The sequence below is a fragment of the Mustelus asterias genome, chromosome 2, assembly GCF_964213995.1.
Source record: "Mustelus asterias chromosome 2, sMusAst1.hap1.1, whole genome shotgun sequence".
In the NCBI taxonomy this organism is placed as follows: domain Eukaryota; kingdom Metazoa; phylum Chordata; class Chondrichthyes; order Carcharhiniformes; family Triakidae; genus Mustelus; species Mustelus asterias.
The window spans coordinates 59422129-59448336 of NC_135802.1; the positions used below are offsets into that span (position 1 = coordinate 59422129).

General features: G+C 38.9%; 1 protein-coding gene across 7 annotated transcripts in view; it reads left to right on the forward strand.

Annotated features, from left to right (window-relative positions):
• Positions 1–26208, forward strand: part of tbc1d5 (TBC1 domain family, member 5) — a 494311-nt gene that overhangs the window by 293825 nt on the left and 174278 nt on the right. For 6 of the 7 annotated variants that reach the window (XM_078235905.1, XM_078235953.1, XM_078235943.1 and 3 more), the window contains 6 exons: positions 1213–1280; positions 4587–4689; positions 5454–5542; positions 6459–6509; positions 6597–6666; positions 13388–13560. In XM_078235905.1, the coding sequence (XP_078092031.1) occupies positions 1213–1280; positions 4587–4689; positions 5454–5542; positions 6459–6509; positions 6597–6666; positions 13388–13560 (554 nt within the window). Of the gene's footprint in view, positions 1–1212; positions 1281–4586; positions 4690–5453; positions 5547–6458; positions 6510–6596; positions 6667–13387; positions 13561–26208 lie in introns of all 7 variants that reach the window. The other variant, XM_078235915.1, reaches the window with a different exon arrangement.

Below are 26208 nucleotides of genomic sequence, written 5' to 3' on the forward strand. Positions count from 1 at the left end.
AAATTTTCATTGTTCCACCATTTGCTGCAATTCATTCATATGCATTAGCCCTCCCTAAACCTTTCACATTTCTCCATCTTTCCTCCTTTAATCCCTCCTGAAAATGTACCTGTTTGACCAAGCGAATCTGTTCGTAGAGAACGGTACACACTGCAAATTATTCAAGATATTGACATCTCTGGGCAAAGTAAGCCTTTATGTAGTTAATTTTGTACCACCAATGAGGATATTACTTTGACTTTAAACCACTAGAAATTGCAATGAATTTTATGTAATTACAGTGGAATTATCCAAGGATCTGTGCAAGGAAGTTATGTCCCACATGTTAAATCTTGCAGAATCATTTATGTCCCCTCTTTGTCATTCCTTACACCACTTGTTGACCATGAAATATTTATTAAGAAAATTTGTGTAGCCAACTAGTACCAGTGATGTTTCTTCCTTCAGTCTGAGGCTTTTATTCAGATTTGTGGTTCCGGTATAAATTGGAGAGTAAATTTAATGCATTTCCATGCCCATCATGAAGTAGCACCTGCCAGAAGTGCATGTGAAGACTTTGGGCACAGATTAACAAGTTTTCTATCCATTACAATTATAATTGAGCGTCCACACCCAAATGCAAAATTTGCATGTCAACTGGGCAAGCTCATTTTGTAAAACTTGCCTTTTGTATGACAGCTCTCTTACATGCTAGATGCCAGCTGCAACTCATTTTACAGTAAAATGCATGCTGTCTTTTTAATTTATCCCCAACTATTTTATTTTTGGTAGCAATTTTCTGCAGATTGAATAAAGACTGCACAATATATTACAGCTAATGTAGAATAATCAGAATCTTTGAACATAAATTTATAAAGTTCAATATGAAAAACATTTTTTCTTGAACTTAAACATTTTGTCCTGCATGTGGATATGCTGTAGCTTTTTTCAAAAAATAATTCAACACTCTACTTGTTGCTTACACATGTTTATTTAAATTATATTTTAGCAGAAGACATATTGTATATCCATCCGTGCGATGTAATGTCATGTTATCTTCACTTGGAAAATACTCGGTTTTATCATTCATTTCAAGGCAGCAGTTAGGTACAGTTAAGGACATGAACAAAAGGCAGTTGAAAAGAATATCAAGTAATTATGTCATCTAGTGAAGCATTCGTTTCAGTTTTTTTTCAAAGAATATTTATTTTCCAATATTGCTTTTTTATATAGAGTCTTTGGAACAAGTTTTTTCAGGATAAAGAACTTCGGGCAATGATTCAGCAAGATGTGACCAGAACGTATGTGCAAAATTAAATCTGTAAACGAATCGTGAAATGCAAGCAATGTGTTGGTATTTAAGATGTTTGCTTTCAATAAATTGCTAGCCTTTGTATTTATTTTTGTGAGATGATGTATCTGCATAATTAACTGCTACCCATCATAAGGATGTTATTTCTTTATCAAATTTGTGAAGATTTTGATATTAGGCTTCATATGACCCTCTCTGTGGACCTAAGTATTCAATATTCTTCATTAAATGTTTTTGCATATTTTCCTGATTCTGTCCTTCTTACTTGATTGTTTCATATTTCTTTCAAGCGCATGAGAAGGATAGTCTTGGATACAGTAGTATTTTAGGACCAGGAGGCTGATTTAAGGGGGATGACCAAGTGTCCAATTTTATTCTGAATGAAAGAGATTCTTCAGCAGCTTCTTGTACTGCGCAAATTACTTTTTTTGAAAACACTTGCATTCACTCAACTAATGAAAGCAAGTTCAAGCAATATGAAATCTGCAACTCAAATCTCAAAGCCTCCTGTTTCTCAGAATCAATTGTTAAAACAATTGAACTACTGGACCACCCCACCTAATCCAAATTATGTTTCTGTTTTTGCCTGCAAAATACCACGGGGATTTATTCAGTCATTAGTAGGTATGATGGTGTCATTCTGCTTTGCAGCTTAGATATGAGATCATTATTGGTCATTGCATAACTATTGAAGAACACAAAATAATAATAATCTGGCAAGCTAGTGAAGGATTAATAAGTCTAAAAAAGGAAATATTTAGAAACCTATATTACAATGTCGTAGTTTAAGAAAGTATCAATATGTACATTAATATTCAGTAAGTGCGCAGCATCAAATATAAATCGGATTCAGGACTTACCTGTACAGTTACTTATTTTTTCTTTGTTATTTTGCAAAAGTATTAAAACAAAGAGTTAAGTTACAACCCATCATTGATTTTCATTGTAAATGTGTACTTGAGGCAATGTAATTTCAACCTAAAATTAGCAGCATTCACCTTACCCCCGATTTGTTTATGGATAATAGGTAACCAGTTCTCATTGAAGTGAATTGTATTTGCATAATTGACTTTTCTGTACACAAAAATGAATAGGAGATTCTGAGACACACTTGTAAGTTAAGGAAGACGCACGATAAATGTCAGTATAACCTGTTTATGCATACTGATATAATCTATGGCACAGACTGCCATCTAGTGTAGTAAATACTATCTCAGTTTAAGCATTCAAAGATGAATCGGACCGATTTCCAATTTAATGCAATATAAATTGGGGTTGTGCTCATAAAAGGTGATTTTCTTTAATAATCAGCTCCAGAGGAAACGTTTGATTCAACAAGTAACTTATATTTACCTTTTTAAATGCATGTTTCTTTTTTTAGCTGACCCCTGTTGGTAGGCCTGTGTTTATGTATTTGTATACATATTATTTCTTACATGTTAATAGTTCTTTCTCATGAAGTTGTACAGATTGATGTAGAGGGTGCATTTTTTCATAGCAATAGATGCTCATCCATTGATTTTATACTAAGAAGGCTGGTTTGCATGATGGACTGGGCTTCATTCACGATCCTTTGTAGTTTCTTGTGGTCTTGGGCAGAGCAGGAGCCATACCAAGCTGTGATACAACCAGAAAGGATATAGAGAAATATATATGCAAGGAAATTACAAACTATACAATAGATAAATTGAGGGATTTCAGTTATCCTAATGCGGACTGGAATAGTACTAGTGTAAAGGCCAGAGAAAATATTTCCCCTCCGTATTCAGGAGAATATTTCCCCTCAGTATTGTGTATTTGGAAACATGACATTTGGAAGCATTGGGTTTAAAAACAAGTGAAGTGTTTATTGTGGTCTGTGATCTTATCCATGGCTGCTGCTTCTCTCTCTGTTTCCTGCTCTGCATCTTTGACATCACTTCTGTTTGCATACATAACTACAGCATGGCTCCACAATGAGCCAAAAGATACAAATACATAAGAAATATGTCCCCGGTCCAATGAGAAAGGATGCATTGCTACATCTGATTCTAGGAAATGAGGTAGGCCAAGTGGATCATGTGTCAGTCAGCAGATATGTAGGGCAGTGATCCAAGTATCATAATCATAGAATCCCTACGGTGCAGAGGAGGCCATCTGGCCGATCAAGCCAGCACTGACGACAATTTCACCCTAACATCGTAACCCCACATATTTATACTGCTAATCCGCCTGACACTAAGAGGCAATTTAGCACGGCCAATCCAACTAACGTGCACATCTTTGGACTGTAGGGAGGAAACCCGTGCAGAGAGGGAGAGAACATGCAAACTCCACACAGTCACCCAAAGCCAAAATTGAACCCGGGTCCCTGGCGCTGTGAGACAGCAGTGCCACCCTGCCATAAGGTTTAAATTGGCTTTGGAAAAGAGTAATCTGGAGTAAAAATATTTAATTGGCAGAGAGCCAATTTTGATGAGGGGTGGAACAGATCCGGCCCAGGTAAATTGGAATCAAAGACTGGCAGAAAACCTTATTGCCAGCAAATGTGGACTCAGAATCCCAAAAATTGTAATTGAACAATGGGCACCTTACAGAAGAGCTAATTTGGGTACATGATCATGTAGGATAGCAGTGCAGTAACCAAAGCCTGAGCTCCCTGGATAACAAAAGAGAGGATGATGCAGAAAAACACTGTGTATAGGTTACTCCTACACCCTGAGAGCTCTGCCTATCTGACTCCTCTGAAATTGTATTTTCAACTTAATCATCTGAGGATGCCTTCTTGACCCCTTTAGTATCCTTAGCAACACCCACCTCTCTGTGGGGCTGCCAAGGCTTCAGAGCTGGTGGTCCTCGGCTTGGTTAGTAACAGCAGGAGCCCTCCCACTATCCTTCATTGGACAGCAATTTTGGAGGTTGCCTCCAGGAATATCACTGTGCTGACCTTATTGCCAGCAAATGTGGACTCAGAATCCCAAATTAGACCTGACACCCCAAAGCTATTTTCCAAAAACGGAAATCCTATCCGTTACTTCCATAAGAGGAGAAAACACAAAGTGAATTTGTCTGATTATTTTAAATAGGTGGAAATTAATATTTAAAAGCTACAAAAATTTATTTGATGTACCTTGGGCAAATTTTTAATTGGCCATTTTAATGTTCATTTCAAACAAGTTTAGTTCAAATAGAATTGTGTCAAGATCACAATATTAACAGAATATTGTCTGATGGCATTGTTAAAAATAACCTGTATAGGGAAGCAAAAAGGAACAACATTTCTTGAGATGATGTGCTGAAATTTTGTGTCTTTCAGGTTTCCTGAAATGCAGTATTTCCAACAGGAAAGTGTGAGGCAGATCTTGACAGATATCCTGTTTTGTTATGCGAGAGAAAATGAGCAGCTGCTTTACAAGCAGGTAATGAAATACTGTACAGGTTTGGTTGAATAATTAAGCAGTTTAAAATTGGACTGTAAGAAAAAGTGTCTTGTGACATTTACTAAGAATAAATATGCATTCATTCTGGGCATAACATTCTGTCCCCGAAGCATTTAAGTCTGCTGCAAGTTACACATTGCATATGTTTTAGTTTTGTTCTAGTATGTTTTTTTTAAAAAATCCTTCTTGCACAGAAGATTTAGTAATTTTCACATTAATGTTTTAATTATTCTGTCTTTCCCCAATGTGTTTCTAGTTGCAAAGATGCCTGCTTTTAAATTATAAAGCAAAGATACTCTACTATTTGTTTTAATGTTCAAGTGCAGGCTACAAGAAATTAAAACTGTAATTAATTGTCCATTTACTATGGCAATTTCAATTTGAAAATCGTATATGCATATCACAATTTTAGGATAATTCTTATATATAAATAGGAAGAGAAATAATTCCTTGATTTGTATGCTACATACAATGCCTAATTTTAAAAATATTTCGAAGCAGTAAATTCTGGCTTTGCATAGCAGCCCCATCAGCATCTGTAAAAAGAAAAGACTGATTAGTATTTTAAGTGTAGAACTCTGGCACCTACGTGGTCTGTGTGCTTCTTGCACTTTGTAAATGCACTGAGCCGTTGAAGGGACTCCACTTTAATAGCTCTTTGTTCATTTTCCCGAGTACGCATTTTATTAATTTGAGTAAGAATGTTCCAGCTCTATTCATTTTTTTTAATGCTAATGTTTTAGGGCATGCATGAACTGCTGGCCCCTCTTGTCTTTATTCTGCACTGTGATCACCAAGCCTTCTCACATGCCAGTGAAACAGCAAATCCAAGGCAAGTTTTATCTATACAACTTCTGTATTATTTATTATGCAATTCAGATCAACCTGAAATAGGTACAACATTGCACTTTATATAGGATATAAGTCAACTCATGAAAGGGGATGCTAGTTCAGGAAGAATGCTAACTGGATTGTCAAGATTTTACTAATGTGCAGTTGGAGTAGCATGACACAATGTTTTGAGTTTTGTCTGCCATTAAGAGGGGAGTTAATTTTCATACACTTCTAAAGCCTGCCTACTGCAAATCTCAAACAACTGATATTGTGGATTCTGGATGGATTGTTGGCAGGAGACAGAATGGAAAGCGAGGGAAAATCTTAAAACAATGTTTTATATTAAAATCTTTGTATCATGATATCAGTTACAAAACCAATGTTGTTGACCAACCACAGTCTTTTCATTACTGGAATGTTTCACATACATAAAACAAAGTACTGCGAGCCAATTGGTTTGGTCAATCACCCCACCACACATTTGCTGACCAACATTGCTGACTTGCAACAAAAAAATTAAAGCTTAGCTTTTAGTCCGACTAACATTTCCACGGATTTCCCATGGGATTGAAAGATCTGGGAGAATGAGAAAAGTTCTAAAATCAGGGTATTCTTACTGGCATAAGAACAAACTGTACTTGGTGGAGTGGAATGAATGCATGGGCTGCTTTTAGGATGGGGGAGGGAACAATCAATCATTTAGAAAAAGTCAATCATTTAAAAAAAGTCAATCATTTTATTTTTGTTAAAAATGAACTTAGTTTTACAGCTATAAAGGATGATTACACAGCTATTTGTGTTGATGTCCAATGTGAATACTTAGATTTTGGCAGTCATTGTAGGTCAAGCAATAAACTGAATATTTTGGTGTAGAAAGGAATATTTTGCTAATTTGCAGGTTTATATCTCCACAGTGAGGAAATGAAAGCTCTCCTTAACCCTGAGTTCTTGGAACATGATGCTTAGTAAGTTAAGTAATAACATCATTTTTTTGTTATTGCTATTGTTTTGCTACTTGTTATTTTGAAACTTGTCTTTTTTTATCTCTTCAGTGCAATGTTCTCGCAACTTATGGACACTGCAGAACCATGGTTTTCAAGTTTTGAAAGAGAAATAAGAAAGGTATGCTCACCTTGATTATCGGTTTATAATGAATTAAAACACTTCAATTATCCTCACAAGAGTTACTTAAAGATAAAACTACTTAATTATTTCTTCTGATTTTTTTGTGAATGGCTGATTCTTTACCTCTCTGATCATGCTCAATACCAATGTGAATATTGGAAAATTCTAATAAGTGCATTAAAGGTTTATCTATTTATTACATATATTTTTAAAATTTGCTGTGGAATTAAATATTGTCACTTCAGTCGAATATATTAGCTACACTCCCCAGTTTCTCTTCTGTTTACAAGAACAGCCCACACTGATTATCTTAATATTTCTCACCGTAACCAATCCTCTCATTCTCTGGTGAATATAATTGCAGGAAATACATTAATTAACATTTCCATCCTGGAAAGAGAAAGAGGCATGATAATTGGGAAGATTGGTATGGACTACACAAGCAGATTTTACTTTACAGTCATTAGTATTTTAAAACCAGGAGTTTTCGGTCTTCTGTTCAGGAACCAAAAGGATAAGTGGTCTTTAAAATTGCCAGTGATGATCATTGAAACAAATGTTTTTGTTCAGAAGCAGCTGCAACATTGAGAGTTCATAATGAAGAATAGAAATGTCTTCTATTACAACCTGAAGTTTGATTTCTTTGAGAGGAAGTGTGGTGATTTGTATTGGATCATGAACATTAAGAATGGGGAGGAAAAGTTAATAGAGAACATGAATGGTTCTGCAGGGTGATTCAGCCATGAATGATGATGTGTGAAATGCATGCTGTTGTTGTAAACATTTTGCTAGCTTTCAAAATGATCAAAGTGCATTTCAAGTAATATAATGTTAAATTTGCACTTGCAGATGTTAATCTAGGTCAAAAGTGTTGAAAAATTACTCAACAAAATTTGGAATAATTTAGAAGATGAGCATAGGATGGCACATAAATCTGGAATGTTGACCATTGTAAAGAAATTAAAGTTAGTATGGAAATATATATGCAATAAAACAAAGAAATGATCTGAGTGCAATTATTCAACATTCAATGAAAGTGTCCAATACTTATGATAATAAAAGCAAAATATTGTGAATGCTTTGGATTTGAATTAAAAACAAAGTACTGGAAAAACTTAACCAGTCTGACACCATCTGTGGAGAGAGACATGGAGTTAATATTTCAAGTCTAATATTGCTCTTGTTTGGAAAGGACAAGATACAATAGCTCTGTCTCTCTCTACACAGATGCTGCCAGACTGATAGAGTTTTTCCTGCATTTTCTGTCTTTATTCCAGTACCTGTGAAATTTGTCAATAATAAACAAATAGGGTGCATTTCAAGGACATTTGATAATGAGCCAATTATTGAACATATGGTTATAAAACTGGAATGCAGATCAGCCTTTAAAATGATTTTTATTTGATCAATGTTACGTATTGTGAATATATCACTACCAGAAGATTTTAACATCATTTTAGCTTTCACGTACACTGAATGCTCTCAATTACAACTTGACATCACTAGATCAAATGAATTTGATACCAAATTCGATCGTGTGCCCTAAGCCATGTCCATGCAGGCCCCAAGCTATGTCCAACGCGCTCGAATCTATCCATATGCTTAGCAACCTGCATTGGAAAATACAAGAAAATTAATTAAATAAAATCTGATTTATTCTGTTTTTCAGTTAGTCCAAAAATTGTTTCACAATACTATACATGCTTGAGATCACCACCCGATCCCTATCAGTTCTTAATTCATTTTAGGCTCAGGGTCTATATGTTCCATCCACCCACTACCCATTTCTCAGGATCTAAACTCTCCCCTTACCACCCCAAGTCTCAAGTTCTAAATCTCACCTCTCCACGGTAGCATAGTGGTTAGCACTGCTGCTTCACAGCGCCAGGGACCCAGGTTCAATTCCCGGCTTGGGTCACTGTCTGTGTGGAGTCTGCACATTCTCCCCGTGTCTGTGTGGGTTTCCTCCCACATTCTGAAAGAGATGCTGGTTAGGTTCATTGACCTGAACAGGCACCGGACTGTGGCAACTAGGGGAATTTCACAGTAACTTCATTGCAGTGTTAATGTAAGCTTTGCGACTAATAAATAAACTTTAAACTAATCCTTGCCTCCAGTCTGAAAGTCTAAACTCACTCCAGCCCCACTTGCCCCAAGTCTCCAGCTTCTCCCCTCCTTCCAGCCTTTCTCCTCCACCTTCCAGTCTTTCTTTCATCCCCTCCAGTGTCTCCTTCCCCCAGGACCGCCTTCCTCCCTCCATATTCTCTGCCTCAATACCCTCTCCAAATGCTCCCCTTCCCTCCAAACACTCATCTCCAAATGCTGCCCTTCCCCTCCCCTCCCCTCCAAATGCTCCCCTTCCCCTCCCCTCCACTCCAAATGCTCCCCTCTCTCTCTCCAGCCTCTCTTTTTCCCCCCACCTCACTCCAACCTCACTGCCCCTCCCTCCAGCTTTTTATATTTATAGAAACATAGAAACTAGAAGCAGGAATAGGCCATTCGGCCCTTCGAGCCTGCTCCGCCATTCATTTTGATCATGGCTGTTCATCAAATTCAATACCCTTATCCTGCCTTTCCCCCCTTATCCCTTGATCCCTTTAACCCCAAGAGCTATATCTAATTTCTTCTTGAAATCACACATTTTGGCCTAAACTGCATTCTATGGTAGTGAATTCCCCACATTCACCATCCTCTGGGTGAAGAAATTTCTCTCACCTCAGTTCTAAAAGATTTATCCATTATCCTCAAATTATAACCCCCCTAGTTCTGGACTCCCCCAACATTGAAGCCCCATTGTGTATTCCCCGCTGTCAGGGACATGTATTTATGCAGGGGATGTGGTTGTTGCTAGTTGAATGCCCATTCCTGAACTGAGTGGTTTGCTAGGACATTTTTAAGAGTGGATCTGGAGTCACATGTAGGCCAGACTGGGTAAGGGTGGCAGATTTCCTTCCCCAAAGGACATTGGTGGACCAGATGAGTTATTACGACAATCAACAACAGTTTCATTTTAATTCCAGATTTTTACTGAGTTCAAGTTTCACCATCTGCCATGGTGGGATTCGAATCTGGGTCCCCAAATCATTACCCTGAGTCTCTGGATTACTAGTCCAGTGACAAGACCACTAAGCCACCTCCTTCTCCCAGCCTATCTCCTTCCAACTTCTCTCCCCTTCCAGGGAGAACTCTTTCTGGGGGCGGCCCCTTAATATTGTAGATTATAATGTAAGTCTACCTGACGAATAAAACAACTCAATTTTTCTGGCCCCAGAATTTGTGTTTTTGCATATATTCGTTGTATAAGTTGACCCTCCTTTTTTAGCCACGACATGCTATATTTGCATCGGCCTCAATTTCTCACCTCACAAGTACATGTTCTACTTTCCTTATAGCTGGGTGCATGGGACTGAGCAGGCAAAACGCTGTGTTGTGAATATGTGCAGGAATTTAAGACATGCCCACACAAAACAGATCCCTCATGCTGAATGATGAAGAGGAATTACTCTTCCAGCAAAACAAATAAAGTATGAAGCTGGTTTCATACTCAAAGTCATAATATTTGCTAACTCATCAAATAGCTGTGCTGCAGCAAGGGAATTCAGTATTAGTGAAAAACCCATGCAAGAATGGAAGAAGAAGGAATTGCTCTGAAGGCGATGCCCGAGACAAAATGTGACTTGACAACAGGGACCGCCTACTGGACGGATCTTGAGAAGCATATAATTGAATGGGTCCTCAAAAATTGTTCAGATGTTTTCATCATTAACAGAAATGTAATGTGTATATATATGCACTTAAGTGGATCAAATCAAACCGAGTCCAGAAAATAGTTCAGAGCTGGTTGATGTAGCAGCTTTATGGAATATAGATGTGCTGTTGCGGCAGAAGACCAAGATCACTTGGACTATCAAAATAATCCAATACCATTAATTACCAGTTTCCAGTGAGCCATAATCAGGCAGTGGCAAAAAAATATTAGTAACGTGGATCAAAAGCTCATGAATTTCAGTATGTTCAACAACTGAACTGTCAAGTGGAAAGGTTAAAAAACTATTCTAGTGAAGAACTACAGGTCATGAGAAGACAAATTTCATGGTGACATTCGCCTGCGTGGCAGATTGTTTGAAATTAAAGCCTATGGTAATTTTCAAACGTAAAACCATGCCAAAAATCGAATCTCCTGCTGGAGATTTTGTGCGTGTCCATGACAATGATTGGATAGGTCAGGATAGAGTGAAGTAATGGATCGATTATATGTGAAATAAGCATCCCAATGGCCTATGTGAAGAATGCAGTTTATTAATCTGGGACATGATCCGATCCCATATCAATGATAAAATCAAGATTTGCCCATGCAGGATTACTAGTGGTTCTTGTGTCCATTGTTCAACCTTTGGATATGTACCTGAACAAGCCAGTCAAGGATCATGTTCACACCAAATGGAATAGAAAAAACCTTCATAAAGGATGGAAATATGCACTTGATGTATTTGAGTGGCTTCATCATCAAATGTGCACAAAATGTCATCAGATCATTCAAAAAAAGGGCAAAATATCAAATTCAGTAGATGGAGAGCAAGGTGAATTGTTACGAAGGGATTATTCTGACAAAGAAAATGCCACATTTCATCCAGACTGGGATCCATGCAAAGATGCCATAAGTGACTCGGAATGAATTTGATGCACTTTGTCAGATTGTGAAGACAATGAATTTTAAAATGCTTTCATCCTGCTAAAGGTATATTTCTACAATTAATTTATTCAATAAGCTATGCCACATGTAATTTTTTCACATTTAAAAATGTCACCCAGACTGGGGGTTGACATTTTATGCTCACCGTGTTAACTGACCTCAATTTTTGGAACGATTTTTGGCTTCACAGGTCAACTCGTATGTCAATATCTACAGTACCTCCTTACATGCCCAGTGTGAAATTTTGTCTGATAACGTTACTGTGAAATCCCTTGGGAAATTTTACATTAAAGCATTATACAAGTAAAAGTTTGTGATTCCACTTTTAACTATTTTGGATTTGGCTATTGCCTTCAGGACATTGCCAAATGATGCTTCCAAAACAGGACAACTCTGTGACTGTCTATGTTGTAGCCCTTCCAAAGGAACTGCTAGTAGAACAATGATCACCTTGGCCACTATGATCTGCTAAACCTTTATTATGAAAGCTGCAGCACCTATGAAGGATGACACATGGACTTGAAAGCCACAGATATTCATAAAATAGAGTCACAGAGGTTTACAGCAAGGAAACAGGCCCTTTGGCCCAACTTGTCCATGCCGCCCTTTTTTTTAAAACCCTAAGCTAGTCCCAATTGCCTACATTTGGCCCATATCCCTCCATACCCATCTTATCCATGTAACTGTCTAAATGCTTTTTAAAAGACAAAATTGTACCCGCCTCTACTACTACCTCTGGCAGCTTGTTTCAGACACTCAATACCCTCTGTGTGAAGAAATTGCCCCTCTGGACCTTTTGTATCTCTCCCCTCTCACCTTAAACCTATGTCCTCTAGTTTTAGACTCCCCTACCTTTGGGAAAAGATATTGACTATCAGATATTGACTGATCTATGCCCCTCATTATTTTATAGACCTCTATAAGATCACCCCTCTCAGCCTCCTACGCTCCAGAGAAAAAAGTCCCAGTCTATCCAGCCTCTCCTTATAACTCAATCCATCAAGTCCCGGTAGCATCCTAGTAAATGTAAATTAATGATTCATAAGCTCCAGCATATTGCAAAACACACACCGCATGACAACATGTGACAATAGACTTTTGTGATATAAAGCTCTGAGTCTCAAGATGTACTTTGCTCTTTATTCCCATAAATCTTGAAAGAGATTTACCACTGCTGACCTACCTGGCCAGCTTGCGGATACTCTAATCATATCATCAGTGAAGATAGATGCCTTTGTAAGGCTGCTCAGTAACATTTAAATGGACTGGGTATTCAGCCTGAGCAGGAAAAGCCTTGAGAATTTGGCTTGACAGCCGATTGGGAAACATTAGAGATCTAAAGCTTCACCAAAAATAAATGAAATGAGCATTACTGAGACCACAATGAATCTTGGGTTTTATTCTCTGATTCTTGGCTCGGGAGGTTCCTTTGCAATGTAATATATCTATAATTTTGTATTTCTTTCCAGTACGATTGAATCTAGAGAAAATTGGATTCAGGCAAATACAGCAGTTATCTCAACTTTTTTGTATATAGCTTACAATTGGAGTGCTGATTTGGGTTTAAACCCTGAACATAGGAATTGTTATTTTATGAGAATAGGAATTATCCTTTACATAGCAGTTGATGATGTGAGCACAAGGGTGACATTTTAAGGCTATAATTAGAACAGCATATAAGGAAATAGCACCAACATATAAAACAGGATATAAGCGCTATTAATATGACACATTTAGAAGTGCAGGAAGTTATTAGAAAAAAATGTTCAACTAAGATATATATTACTTGTCAAGTAGCTTGTTTTATTCCAGAATGAGCAACATTTGTGGTTACTAATCACTGATAGTTTGGTCATTGTTTTGGGTCTGATTTTCATGATAAAAACTTAAAATCTTGCTTGAAACTTTAGCAGGAATTAAGAGATTTAACAATGATTTAGAAAACATGATTAATGTGTGATTTTATTGAATGTGAGAAAGTTTTGCATTTACGTTTTCATCTGTACACTCAATTAATCTTTTTAGGGAAAAGAAGAGATGGTTACAGCTGTGCCATTTGCAAGACCTCAGGACATGGGACCGTCACTTGCTATAGTTTCCAAAGTAAATCGCATTCAAGACCAGTTGTTAAAGAAATATGACACAGAGCTGTACATGCACCTCAATCGACTCGAAATAGCACCTCAGATTTATGGAATGTAAGTGAATCTATGTAATTTTATCTATCTTGCTTCACTGATGCAGCTGCACTTAGAAATAAATCAGAAATGGTTTTAGTTGTGCAAATGGTGTAAGGAATCATATGATTGATGAGTGCTAAAATACAGTCATAAATTGTGCAAGTAACATGTTCAATAGGAATTGGTTATTTCATGAGCTATGCACAGGAAACACACCTACTGAAAACAAAATGGGGGATCATGTTACAATTTTAATTAAACCATGTAGCCTATTTCCATAGCTACCAAAGCAGAAGGTTTTTGCACATAATCAGGTGATGTGAAAAAATAATCAAGTGGATGGACTTAAAACTATGTAATTCTGCAGAAGTGAAGACTTCAGAAATTCTTCTGAGTATGCCAATTTTGTGTTTGAAATGAGTTTATCAATACATTTTACAGCTTGAAAAATAATGTCACTTACTGCAGAAATGGCACCCACAATCAACTTAAGATTTATCAAATGTGTAAAAATGGCTGAACTGCTAAGCCAACTTGAGTTATGCTTAAAATGGTTCACTGTAGTCGTGCTTATGCAAATTTATTTTCATTTTTAAAAAAATTAACTATCTTACTTCCCTGAAATAGTAAAGTACCCAGTTGAAAATACACTGTGTACTAATTCAGAAATGTGCCTTTGACAACTAATGTCCATTGTAGGTGATAATTACCTAATTTTTATCAAATATTTTGAGCTGAATTTTCATTGTGGGGCTCCAATTTTACTGTAAGACTGAGGAACCCCCAAATGAAGGAAATGACCAATTAAGTGGCTGCATGCGGGAGAGCCCCATTGAATTAAAGCTGCTGGCCTCAAATGAGGTAAGGAAAAAGACAGAAGAGTTTAGAGGCTTTGGAGATTGAGGGGGTTGCAACGGGTGCAGCCTCCTCATACGACAGGAGGTATTGTGCAACATATTATTGACCTGTGCATTATATTGAGTATCTAGTTTGTGTCAGGAAAGTGCCTGTAATAAGCCCTTGAGAATTTAATTGGTTACCCACTGCAGTCAAACAGGTAACCAACCATTCATGTCGAAAGTCTGACTCCACCATAAACTCATAGAAACTGGCTGGTCAACAAGATTTACCCTCCCCTAAGTCCCGCAGCCCCCATTATCAGGATACCCAAATAAAATTGAAGCACATCCACACACACACGCACATATATCAAAATAATATATACACACATGAAGATATACATTATATAATACATATTAAATAGATTTATATGTATATCTAGCCTATCTTTTTCTTACGCCAGCCCAATAAATTATGAAGATTATGCTATGCAATGGAGAAAATTGAAGAGATTAGCTTTGCACTGTGTCACAATTGCTGCATACAATTGATGCACTGTGATGTGTTCAGCATTGCAGTATTAAAATAAAATCAAATAAATGGGTCAGACAACTTGGGCATCAGCCAGATGTAAAATTAACACAAACTTTATTAGAACTTTTTAACCATGTTTCCCTTCATTACGACAGGTCTGAAGTACTTAATTGGCTGTGAAGCATTTTGGAACTTCCTGAAGTCAGGAAAAATGCTATATAATTGCAAATTTGTTCTTTTTTTCTGTATGATACAATGTCCTTGTATTTCAGTTTTAAGTTCCCCCCGCTTTATTGTCAACCATTTACCATGGGATTGGGCGTGCCAGTAAATTCTTTGCTCATATCACATACTTTGCTGCTGAGTCTACCTTTTATAAAATCTGTCGTCTAGCACAAAAGTGGAAAGGGCATATCTGATATGTATTTGAAACATGATAAAATTAGTTATATATGACTTGGTATGTCAATGTAATTGTAATTAACATTTAAATATAAAGTTGTTGAATTATACAGTGACTGTGAAGAGTAAAATGTGGCACAGTGCAGCTCAATCTATTCATTGAATTTGGATTCAAAACATTTTAGAATAACAAGCATTGCACTAATGAACTGTACTTTATTTGACAATTTTGTGGTTAGGCTTTCTTTCAACATCTGAACCACAACATTTTTATTAAAAACAGGAAACCTCAAATGATACTGTTTTTCTGAGAATTGTAATTTTACTGGATGTACTTTTACTCCTCTCGAAGATTATTTTTAATACTTTGGCTTGTCAAAAGTGCTAATTTCAAAAGACCGCACCCTAAATTGTTAGTAAAAGGAGTGTTACTTTTTAACCTGGTTAGTTGGGGAGAAAGTTGAACAAAATATTTGTTATCATAACAACATAGTGCAATTTTGATGTAAAACCAGAATAGCATAATCTGGCCAAAATTCAATTGAGTTTCCAACAAAAGTATTTTGTAAAATAACTTCATTCAGTCCATATGCATGACCCTAGTCTTCCTGGCATATGCCATTTCAATTCACCAGCTTGCTCTCATGCTCACGTTTCTGCCCCCAGCCTGCTACAGTGTTACAGTGAAACCCAACGCAAACTGGAGGTACAACACCTTTATCTTCTAATTAGGTGCATTGAGTTCAACAACTTCAGACCTTGAACTCTGTCCTCCATTTGACTCTTCCCACCACCCCCCCCCCCCCCATTCTAAATTACTGCAGATGCTGGAATCTGAAATTTAAAAAAACAGAAAATGCTAGAAAATCTCAGCAGGTTTGATAGCTTCTGTGGAGAGCAAACAGAGCTAACGTTTTGAATCTGGATGACCCTGCCTCATAGCTCAGAGAACTTGTTCTCATGTTTTGCTTTCAAAAGTGCTGATCCTTATTCTGCTGTTCATGCATTCTGTTATCTGACCTTCATGCCATAATTCTCACCTGTCTTTAAAACTATAATTACCACTCCCTTCGTCTTGTGTCCATGACATCTTTGTCATTTAGTATCTCCTGAGCTCGAACCTATTCCTGATCTATTTTGTTCCAACCCCTCTCTTCAACAGCAGAAAACCCATCACATGTCTACCTCTCTTCAGCTCTGAAGAAGAATCACAGACCTAAAACGTTAACTGGTTCTCTCTCCAGACCGACTGAATTTTTCCAGCATTTGTTTCTATTTCAAATTTCCAGCATTCGCAGTTTTTTGCTTTCATAAAAATATGTTGTACCATGGGATCAACTAGAATGGGTATAGAGCAGCAAAATTTATTCTGCATTAATTCTAATTAGCTGTGAAGCTACTAATAATTTTTATATGATTTGAAAATACAAAGTTTCTAATGCTATAGTTCCAACTTTAATTGTTTTTAGGTTAAAGTAATTTCTTGGGCATAATTAATAAATGTGGCTATTACAGAGTTATATTGCAGCTCATTGGTTCAACATGTTATTCTACATAGAGGACAAAATGAATATTTAGCGGTTACCAATCGACATGCAGGGAATTACTGGCCTCAATCTATTTTGAGGTGCTGAGAAAATCTCATGTATTTGCCTACAGTGAGTAAAAATAATATTCTCATCACCATGTTAACTCTTACGGTTAGTTGCAGAGAAATTACATTAAAAGTTCAAGGTCTGCCTAATTACTTTTTCAGGTACATCAGAAATTATAGTGAAGAAAAATATGGGCAAAGCTTTTCCCTGGAAAATTACAATTTTGCAAAGAAAATGGAGAAAATGTTCTTGTTTAGCTTTACTTCATTTATGTATTGCAATAATAGGAAGGGATGTCACAGGAAATCATGGTATTGTAATAAAAGCAGAAGCTGCTGGATAAGCGCAGCAAGTCTGACAACATCTGTGGAGAGAGAAAGACAGTTAACTTTCCGAGTTCCTATGATCCTTCTATAGATCCTGCTGAGTTTATCCACTGTTTTTATTTCAGATTTCCAGCATCTGCAGTATTTTGCTTTTATTATATTGTAATCATAGAATCATAGAAACCCTACAGTGCAGAAAGAGGCCATTCGGCCCATCGAGTCTGCACCGACCACAATCCCACCCAGGCCCCACCCCCATATCCCTACACATTTACCCACTAATCCCTCTAACCTACGTATCTCAAGACACTAAGGGCAATTTTTAGCATGGCCAATCAACCTAACCCGCACATCTTTGGACTGTGGGAGGAAACCGGAGCACCCGGAGGAAACCCACACAGACACGAGGAGAAAGTGCAAACTCCACACAGACAGTGACCCAAGCTGTGAAGCAGCAGTGCTAACCACTGTGCTACCGTGCCGCCCGAGCTGCGCTCCGAAAGCTCGTGCTACCAAATAAACCTGTTGGACTTTAATCTGGTGTTGTGAGACTTGTTACTGTATCTGTTATTGGGTTTCACGTGTATGCAAGTAGACATGGCAGTCATTAGTTATGTTACTTCGTATACACCAAACCATTACACAAGCTTATGATGAGGCTTTGTCTGCACTAAAGCAAAGAAGTAAATATTATTAACACGAAGATCAAATTTGAATAAGAAGAAATGAAACATGCCTGGATTGTTGGGTGGTGGAATTCACTTAGGTGAAATTATGAAATATACAATTGCTGATGTGAATTTCACTCTGATGAACAATAGCAGCCAAATCAGAACATATGTGGGACAAGTAAATGCAGAATGGAATAAAATTAAAAATGGCATTGAAAGATCGAATTGTGAGCCATAAATAATCACTGCAACAGGCCATTTGGCTCCTTGAGCCTGCTCCACCACTTAATAAAATCATAGCTGATCTGTGCGTTTTGAATTCCACATTTACATTTACTGCTGACAGCGTTTGATTCCCTTTCCTAACAGGAATCTACCTACGCTCCCCCCTTAAAAATATTCAATGTTCAATTATCCCACCTCCACCGCCTTCTGAGGCAGAGTTCCAAACTAGCACAACCCTCAGCGAAACAAATTCTCCTCGTCTCTGACCTAAAAAGGCGACTCAATTTTTAAAAAAGTTCCCCTGAGTTCTGGACTTTCCCACAAGAGGAGACATCCTTTCCATTCAGGGGCTTGTATATTTTCGTCAAGTCACCTCTCACTCTTTGAAACTCCAGTGAAAATAAGCTCAACTTTTCCTCGTAAGATACCCGATCGTTCCAAGTATCAATCTAACAAACCCCTGAACTGCCTCCAACTCATTTACATCCTTCCCTAAATAAGGAAACCAAAACTGCACACAGTACTCGAGATGTGGTCTCACCAATGTCCAGTATAGCTGAAGCATAACATCCACACTTTTATGTTTAATTTCTCTCATAATAAAGATAGCATTATTTTTATTATTACTTTCTGTACCTGCACGCTAACTAACTTATGACTCATGTACTGGAAACCTAGATTCCTCTGCACCTCAGAATTCTGAAGTTGTTCTCCGTTTAAGTAATACTTGCTTTCTTATTGTACCTGCTGAAGTTAACAACTTCACATTTTACTCCATCTGCCAGATTTTTCCCCATTCATTCAACCTATCTGTATCCATCTGCAACCTCCTTATGTCCTCTTCAAAACATACTTTTCTACTCTTCTGGGAAGGCGATGGCCTAGTGGTATTATCGCTAGACTATTATTGCAGAAACTCAGCTAATGTCCTGGGGACCCGAGTTCGAATCCCACCACGGCAGATGGTGGAATTTGAATTTAATAAAAAATATCTGCAATTAAGAATCTACCCTGAAACCATTGTCGATTAGCAGAAAACCCCATCTGGTTCACTAATGTCCTTTAGGGAAGGAACTCTGTTGCCCTTACCTGGTCTGGCCTACATATGACTCCAGAGCCACAGCAATGTGGTTGACTCTCAGCTGCCCTCGGGCAACTAGGGATGGGCAATAAATGCTAACCAGCCAGTGACGCTGATGACCCACAAATGAATAAAAAAAGACTAATCTTTGGGTCATCTGCCACTTTAATACCTTCCCTTCGCTTCCCCATCTAAGTCATTGATATAAATTGTAAAAAGCGGAGCCCCCAGCACAGACTCGTGCAAGATTTTGCACGTCGCATCCTGGCAATCAGAAAAAGACCCATTTATGCATACTCTTTGTTTTCTGCTACCTAGCCAATCTTCTATTTGTTCTAATGTTAATCTCACCACTTAGCAAAATAGCCTTGAATGCAGCACCTTGTCAACTGCTTTTTGGGCACACAGGGAGGTAATTAAAGCCATAGAACCTGTATAGTGTAGATTCCCAAGATGATGTAAGCAATGGAACATAGTGGTTTCAGGAGTAGCTTCAGAAACCAGGACCAGTTCACTGAAGCAGAGAAGGTTAAAAGGAGAGAAAAATGGTAGACTGATTTTTTTTTAAAATTATTTGGTTTGGGCAGTGAGTGACAACTGATTATGATTTTTAAATTGTTATTTCTTTAGTGGAATGAGAGATGCACTCGCAAGGCCAGCAATTTGTTTCCCATCCCTAATTGCCCCGAGAAGAAGGTGGTGAGCTGCTGCCTTGAACTGCTGAAGTACATCTAGTGTAGGTGCACCCACGTTGCAATTAGGAAGAGAGTTCCAGTCTTTTGACCCAATGACAGTGAAGAATGGTGATATCGTTCCAAATCAGGATAGTGATTGGCTTGAAGGGGAATTTGCAGGTGGGAATTTGCAAGGCCATCCGCTGCCCTTGTCCTTCTAGGTCGTACAGGTTGTGACTTTGGAAGTTGCTGTTTGAAGGAATCTTGGTGAGTTGCTACAGTGCATCTTGTATATACTGCCATTGATGATGGAGGGAGTGAATGTTTAAGGTGGTGGATGGGGTGCCGATCAAGCTTTATCCTAGGTGATAAACTTTTTGAGTATTCTTAGAGCTGCACTCATTTAGTCAAGTGGAGAGTATTCTATTTGACTTGTGATTTATAGATGGTGGACAGGAGATACGTTACTCAACACAAGAGTTCCCATCCTTTGATCAGCTATTGGTCACCACAGACTTTAAGGCTGGTCCAGTTCAGTTTCTAGTCTATGATAATGTAGATGGGGGATTCAGCAGTGGTAATACTGTGGAATGTCAAGGGAGATGGTTAGATTCTCACTTGTTGGAGATGAGCATTGCCTGGCACTTGTGGTGCAAATATTCCTTGCCGATTATCAGCCCAGGTCTGAATGTCCAGGGCTTGCTGCACATGGACACGGACTGCTTCTTTACCTGAAGAGTTGCAAATGATACAGAATACTGTGCAATCATCAGCACGGCGGCACGGTAGCACAGTGGTTAGCACTGCTGCTTCACAGCTCCAGGGACCTGGGTTCGAATCCCGGCTCGGGTCGCTGTCTGTGTGGAGTTTGCACATTCTCCCTGTGTCTGCGTGGGTTTCCTCCGGGTGCTCCGGTTTCCTCCCACAGTCCAAAGATGTGTGGGCTAGGTTGATTGGCCATTCTAAATTGCCCCTTAGTGTCCTGGGATGCATAGGTTAGAGGGGTTGGTGGGTAAATAGGTTAGGGATATGTGGATAGGGCCTGGGTGGGATTGTGGTTGGTGCAGACTCGATGGGGCAAATGGCCTCTTTCTGCACTGCAGGATTCTATGAAAATCCCCCTGCCGACTTTATGGCAGAAGGGAAGTAATTGATGAAACAGCTGAAGATCGTTGGGCCTAGGACACAACTCTGAGGAGTTCCTGCAGCAATGTCCTGGAACTGAGATGATTGGCCTCCAACAACTATAACCATCGTCCTTTGTGATGGGTGTGACTCTGACCAGTGGAGAGTTTTCCTGCTTATTCACGTTAACTTTGTTTTTGCTAGAGCTCCTTGATGCCACAGTTCGGTCAAATGCTGCCTTCATATCACTTTAATCTCACCTCTTGAATTCAGCTCTTTTGTCCATATTTGAACCAAGGCTGTAAGGTCAGGAGCTGGGAGCCCCAGGCGGAACCCAGATGGAACATCTGTGAGCAGGTTATTGCTGTGTAATTGCCACTTAATAGCACTGTCGCTGACTCCTTCCATCGCATTGCTGGTAATTGAGTGTAGACTGATGGGGGCCTTAATCGGCCAGAATGGATTTGTTGTGCTCTGTGGACAGTTGGCTGGGCAAATTTTCACATTGTCGGTTAGATGCCAGCTTATAATAGAATAATTGAATCCCTACAATGCAGAAGGAGGAGACTCGGCCCACCGAGTCTACACCAGCACTCCGCAAAGCATCTTACTTAGGCCCATCCTACTGTCCTATCCCCGTAACCCCACGCATTTACCCAGCTAATCTCCCTAACTTACACATCTATGGACACTTAAGGGGCAATTTAGCATGCCAATCCATCTAACCTGCAAATATTTGGACTGTGGGTGGAAACTGGAGCACCCAGAGGGAACCCACGCAAATTCCACACAGTCACCAAGCCACAAAGGATTGAGTCACTGACTCCCGGTTCGACTCCCGGTTCAACTCCCTCCCACTGTATACACTGTGCTGCCACCTGTGAGGAACACTTTGTAGGGTCAGCTGGGCATGGTGTGCCATTGTCGTTTCTGGTGCCTAAGCCAGTGCTAGGTGGTTAGTCCAGTTTTATTCATTTTTTTACTTCTCCGTAGCAGTTTGAGAACAACTGAGCTGCTTGCTAGATCATTTGAAATGGTAGTTAAGAGTCAGTCACATGGCTGTGGGCCTGGAGATACATGTCGACTAGACCAGGTGAGGATGACAGATTTTCTTCCCTAAAAGACATTAGTGAACCAGATTGGATTTTATGACAATCCAGTATTTCAGCCTTAGAGGAAATCTTTTTGTGCATTGAGTTGTTGGAGCCTGGAAATGCTTTGCCACAGGGAGTTGAGGCCCAGATCATTGCATTTTCTAAAGGAACAGGCACAAGGATGAGTGCACAAATGTTCTCTTTCAGTGGTTTAAACTCCAATCATACTATACTTTACAGTACAGATCGGGTCACTGTCTGTGTGGAGTTTGCACATTCTCCTCGTGTCTGCGTGGGTTTCCTCCGGGTGCTCCGGTTTCCTCCCACAGTCCAAAGATGTGCGGGTTGGGTTGATTGGCCAGGTTAAAAATTGCCCCTTAGTGTCCTGAGATGCGTAGGTTAGAGGGATTAGCGGGTAAATATGTGGGGGTCGGGCCTGGGTGGGATTGTGGTCGGTGCAGACTCGATGGGCCGAATGGCCTCCTTCTGCACTGTAGGGTTTCTATGATTTCTATGAATGATAACGTTGGACTTATCCCTCTCTTCTGATGACCACTAACATGGTGGGTAAGGAAGTTCATGGGTCTTGTCTATGTGGACTTGCAGAAATAATCTGCATAAGAGGTTAATATAAAAAGAGCGCACGGAATTGGAAGTAACTTTGCAACACAAGTTGCTAATTAAACAGTACAGAGAGATAAGGCGATCATTCTCAAGTGGGGTGCAACTGGTTGTGTTCCTCTGGGATTAAGACCAGTACTTCAGCATTTTATCATATATATTGATGACTTGAATGAGGAAATAGTGTTGCATATCCAAGTTTGAAGATGACACTAAGTTAGATCCAATGAAGATGCTTAAAATAGTACATTATAGGGAAAATAGAAACAATTTCCTTTGTCAGGGACTCTAGAAAGCGAGGGAATAATCTTAAAATTAGAGGTAGGACAGTTAAAGTATGAAGTCAGGGAGTACGTTTTCCCACAATGGGTAGTAGATCCCCATCGATCACCAAAAGGATCAATGATTTTCAAGTTTGAGATCAATAGATTTTTGTGGGGTTAGAACAATAAAGTATATGTAGCAAGGTGGATAAATGGATTTGAGGTACTAGATCGAATGGCAGAGCAGATTCAGTGGGCTGATGGCCTACCTGTTGTTCTCAGAAAGCATTTTAGTTCTCAGTTTTAAAGATTTATCCCTGAGGATTCACTTGTGTGATGTTTCTGTTCCCTTAATCCAAACAGAAACTGTTGAACTGTCAGTTTGGTGTTTTGGGTTAGGGACAACTGCTTTCTAATTAAATTGAGCTTTGAGACTTCAAATGCAAAACTCGTATGCTGCTCTTTTTGAATTTAAAACCAATACCATACACAGACCATAATATACAGTCAAATAAAAATATTGGCCTGGATTTTGTCGTCCGTGACAAAGCAATGGCACTCGCCTCTGACAATGGCTCACCTCTGACAAATCTGCCTACAACGATCTAGTGATTTATGTGGCATGGTTTTAACATTTCCTGACTTTAATTTGAATCTAACGCCAGGTCAGGGGGATCTCCACATTCAGTGATGTCGTTAAGCAGGATAAGCGACCAAACACATTGAAGAATTTTCACAGACCGCAAACTGCAAAATTGAAAGTGATAATTATCCTGTACCGTATAATTATCATTTTACAGAGAATAAATAAGTATTGGAATAATATAGAAGCTGAAATATCATTAAAAAAAAACTTAAATTCCACAAATTTAAAAAAAATTATAATGGGGAAATCTGGCATTCCACCAATATATAATTAGTTTTTCAGATTTACAATGGTTGTCAGTGGCAGTTATGAACTTGGTATGTCAGTAAAAACCCAGTCAAATTTAATTCAAGATATAACTTCTTTGAGGATTTCTGCCGCAAAACTAATGGCGTCAAATGTACAATATACAAATTAGGTGCAGGAGTAGGCCACTTGGCCCCTCAAGCCCGCTCTGCCATTCAATACGATCATGGCTGATCTGAGTGAAATCTCAACCCTACATTCCTGCCTAACCCGATAACGTTTCACCCCATTGTTAATCAAGAATCTATAGAGCGCTGCCTTAAAAATATTCAAAGAGTCTGCCTCTGCCTTTAAAGGAAGGAGTTTCAGACACACTCAACCCTCAGAGAGAAAAACTCTCCTCATCTCCATCTTAAATGAGTGAGCCTTTTTTTTTAAACACTGAAGCCTAGTTCTAGATTTTCCAAAAAGAGGAAACATCCTCTTCACATCGACCCTGTCAATACCCTTCAGGATCTTAAAGGTTTTGATCAAATCGTCTCTGACACTTCTAAACTCTACTGGATAAAAACCTAACATTTGAAATCTTCCGCAAGAGACATTCCTGGTATTAGCCTTGTAAACGTTCTCTGAACTGCTTCTAACGCATTTATATCTTTCCTTAAATAAGGGGACCAGTACTGTACAAAATACTCCAGCTGTAGTCTCAGCAATGCCCTGCACAACTGGAGCATTACTTCCCTGTTTTTGTAATCGATTCCCCTCACAATTAACAATAACATTCCATTAACTTTTCTAATTACTTGCTGTACCTGTACACTAGCCTTTTGTGATTCATGCACTAGGACGCGCAGATCCCTCTGTACCTCAGTTCTGCAATCTCTCATAATTTAGATAATAAGCTTTTTAATTCTTCCTGCCAAAGTGGACATTTTACATTTGCCCATATTATACTCCATTTACATTTGCCCACTCACTTAGCCTATCTATGACTCTTTTAGCCACCTTGCATTCTGTTCACAATTTACTTCCCTACCTATCTTTGTGTTATCAACAAAATTTAGCAATGATACCTTCAGTCCCTTCATCCAAGTAATTTATATAAATTATAAAAATTTGACGCCCCAGCACTGATCCCTGTGGACATTCTTGTCAATTCAGTGATTTCTTATTGCTTGCGGTCTGCAGAAACTTCAACAACACAAGATATGAAGAAGTATAGAATCACTGACAGTAACTTTCTAATACTGTGTTTAACTGTGCATGTGTGAACTCCAGAAGTTGCTGTCAGTATCAGATGAGTAATGACAGCAAACACTGACAGTTTCACCATCATTACGACTGCAAAATCCAATAAATTATTTTTCAGTTTCAGAGTAATGTAGCAAGAGATAAATTTAGTCCACTTTGAGGAGAAAATATTTTTCATAAACCTGAGGTTCAGTTAAAGGAACATAATTTTCATGAGAATCTATTTGGTCAGCATTTTCTGTGAAATGTAGAGTAACAGGACCTTGGAGTGCATGTCCACAGATCCCTAAAGGTAGCAAGACCAGCGGGATACTTTTATTGCTGAGGAAAAAAATGTAAGAAGAGGGAGATTATGTTAAAATTGTACAAAAACTAGTCAGGCCACAGCTAGAGTAATGAATGCAGTTCTGGTCACTGCCTCACAGAATCTGATAGCACTAGGCAGAGTAGTGGAGATTTACGAGAATATTGCCAGAACTGGAGCAGTTTAGCTATCAGGAAAATTCGATAAGCGTGAGTTGTTTTCTTTGAAACAAAGGAGGTTGAGAGAGACTTAATTGAAGTGTATAAAATTAAGGTGACCTTAGGAGAATGACATGGTGGCACAGTGGTTAGCACTGCTGCCTCACAGCGCCAGAGACCTCGGTTTGATTCCCGGCTTGGGTCACTGGCTGTGCGGAGTCTGCATGTTCTCCCCTTTTCTGCGCAGATTTCCTCCAGGTGTTCCGGTTTAAAGTTAAAAGTTTATTTTATTAGTGCCACAGGTAGGCTTACACTGCAATGGAGTTACTGTGAAAATCCCCTAGTTGCCACACTGCGGCACCTGTTCGGATACACTGACTGAGAATTTAGCATGGCCAATGCCCCTAACCAGCACGTCTTTCAGACTGGGAGGAAATCAGAGCACCTGGAGGAAACCCATGCAGACACAGGGAGAACATGTAGACTCTTCCCAAACCATGATCCAAGCCAGGAATCAAACTCAGGTACCAGTCCTACCACAGTCCAAAAGACTGCTAGTTAGGTGCATTGGCCAAGTTCTCCATCCGTGTAACCAAACAAGTGCCGGAGT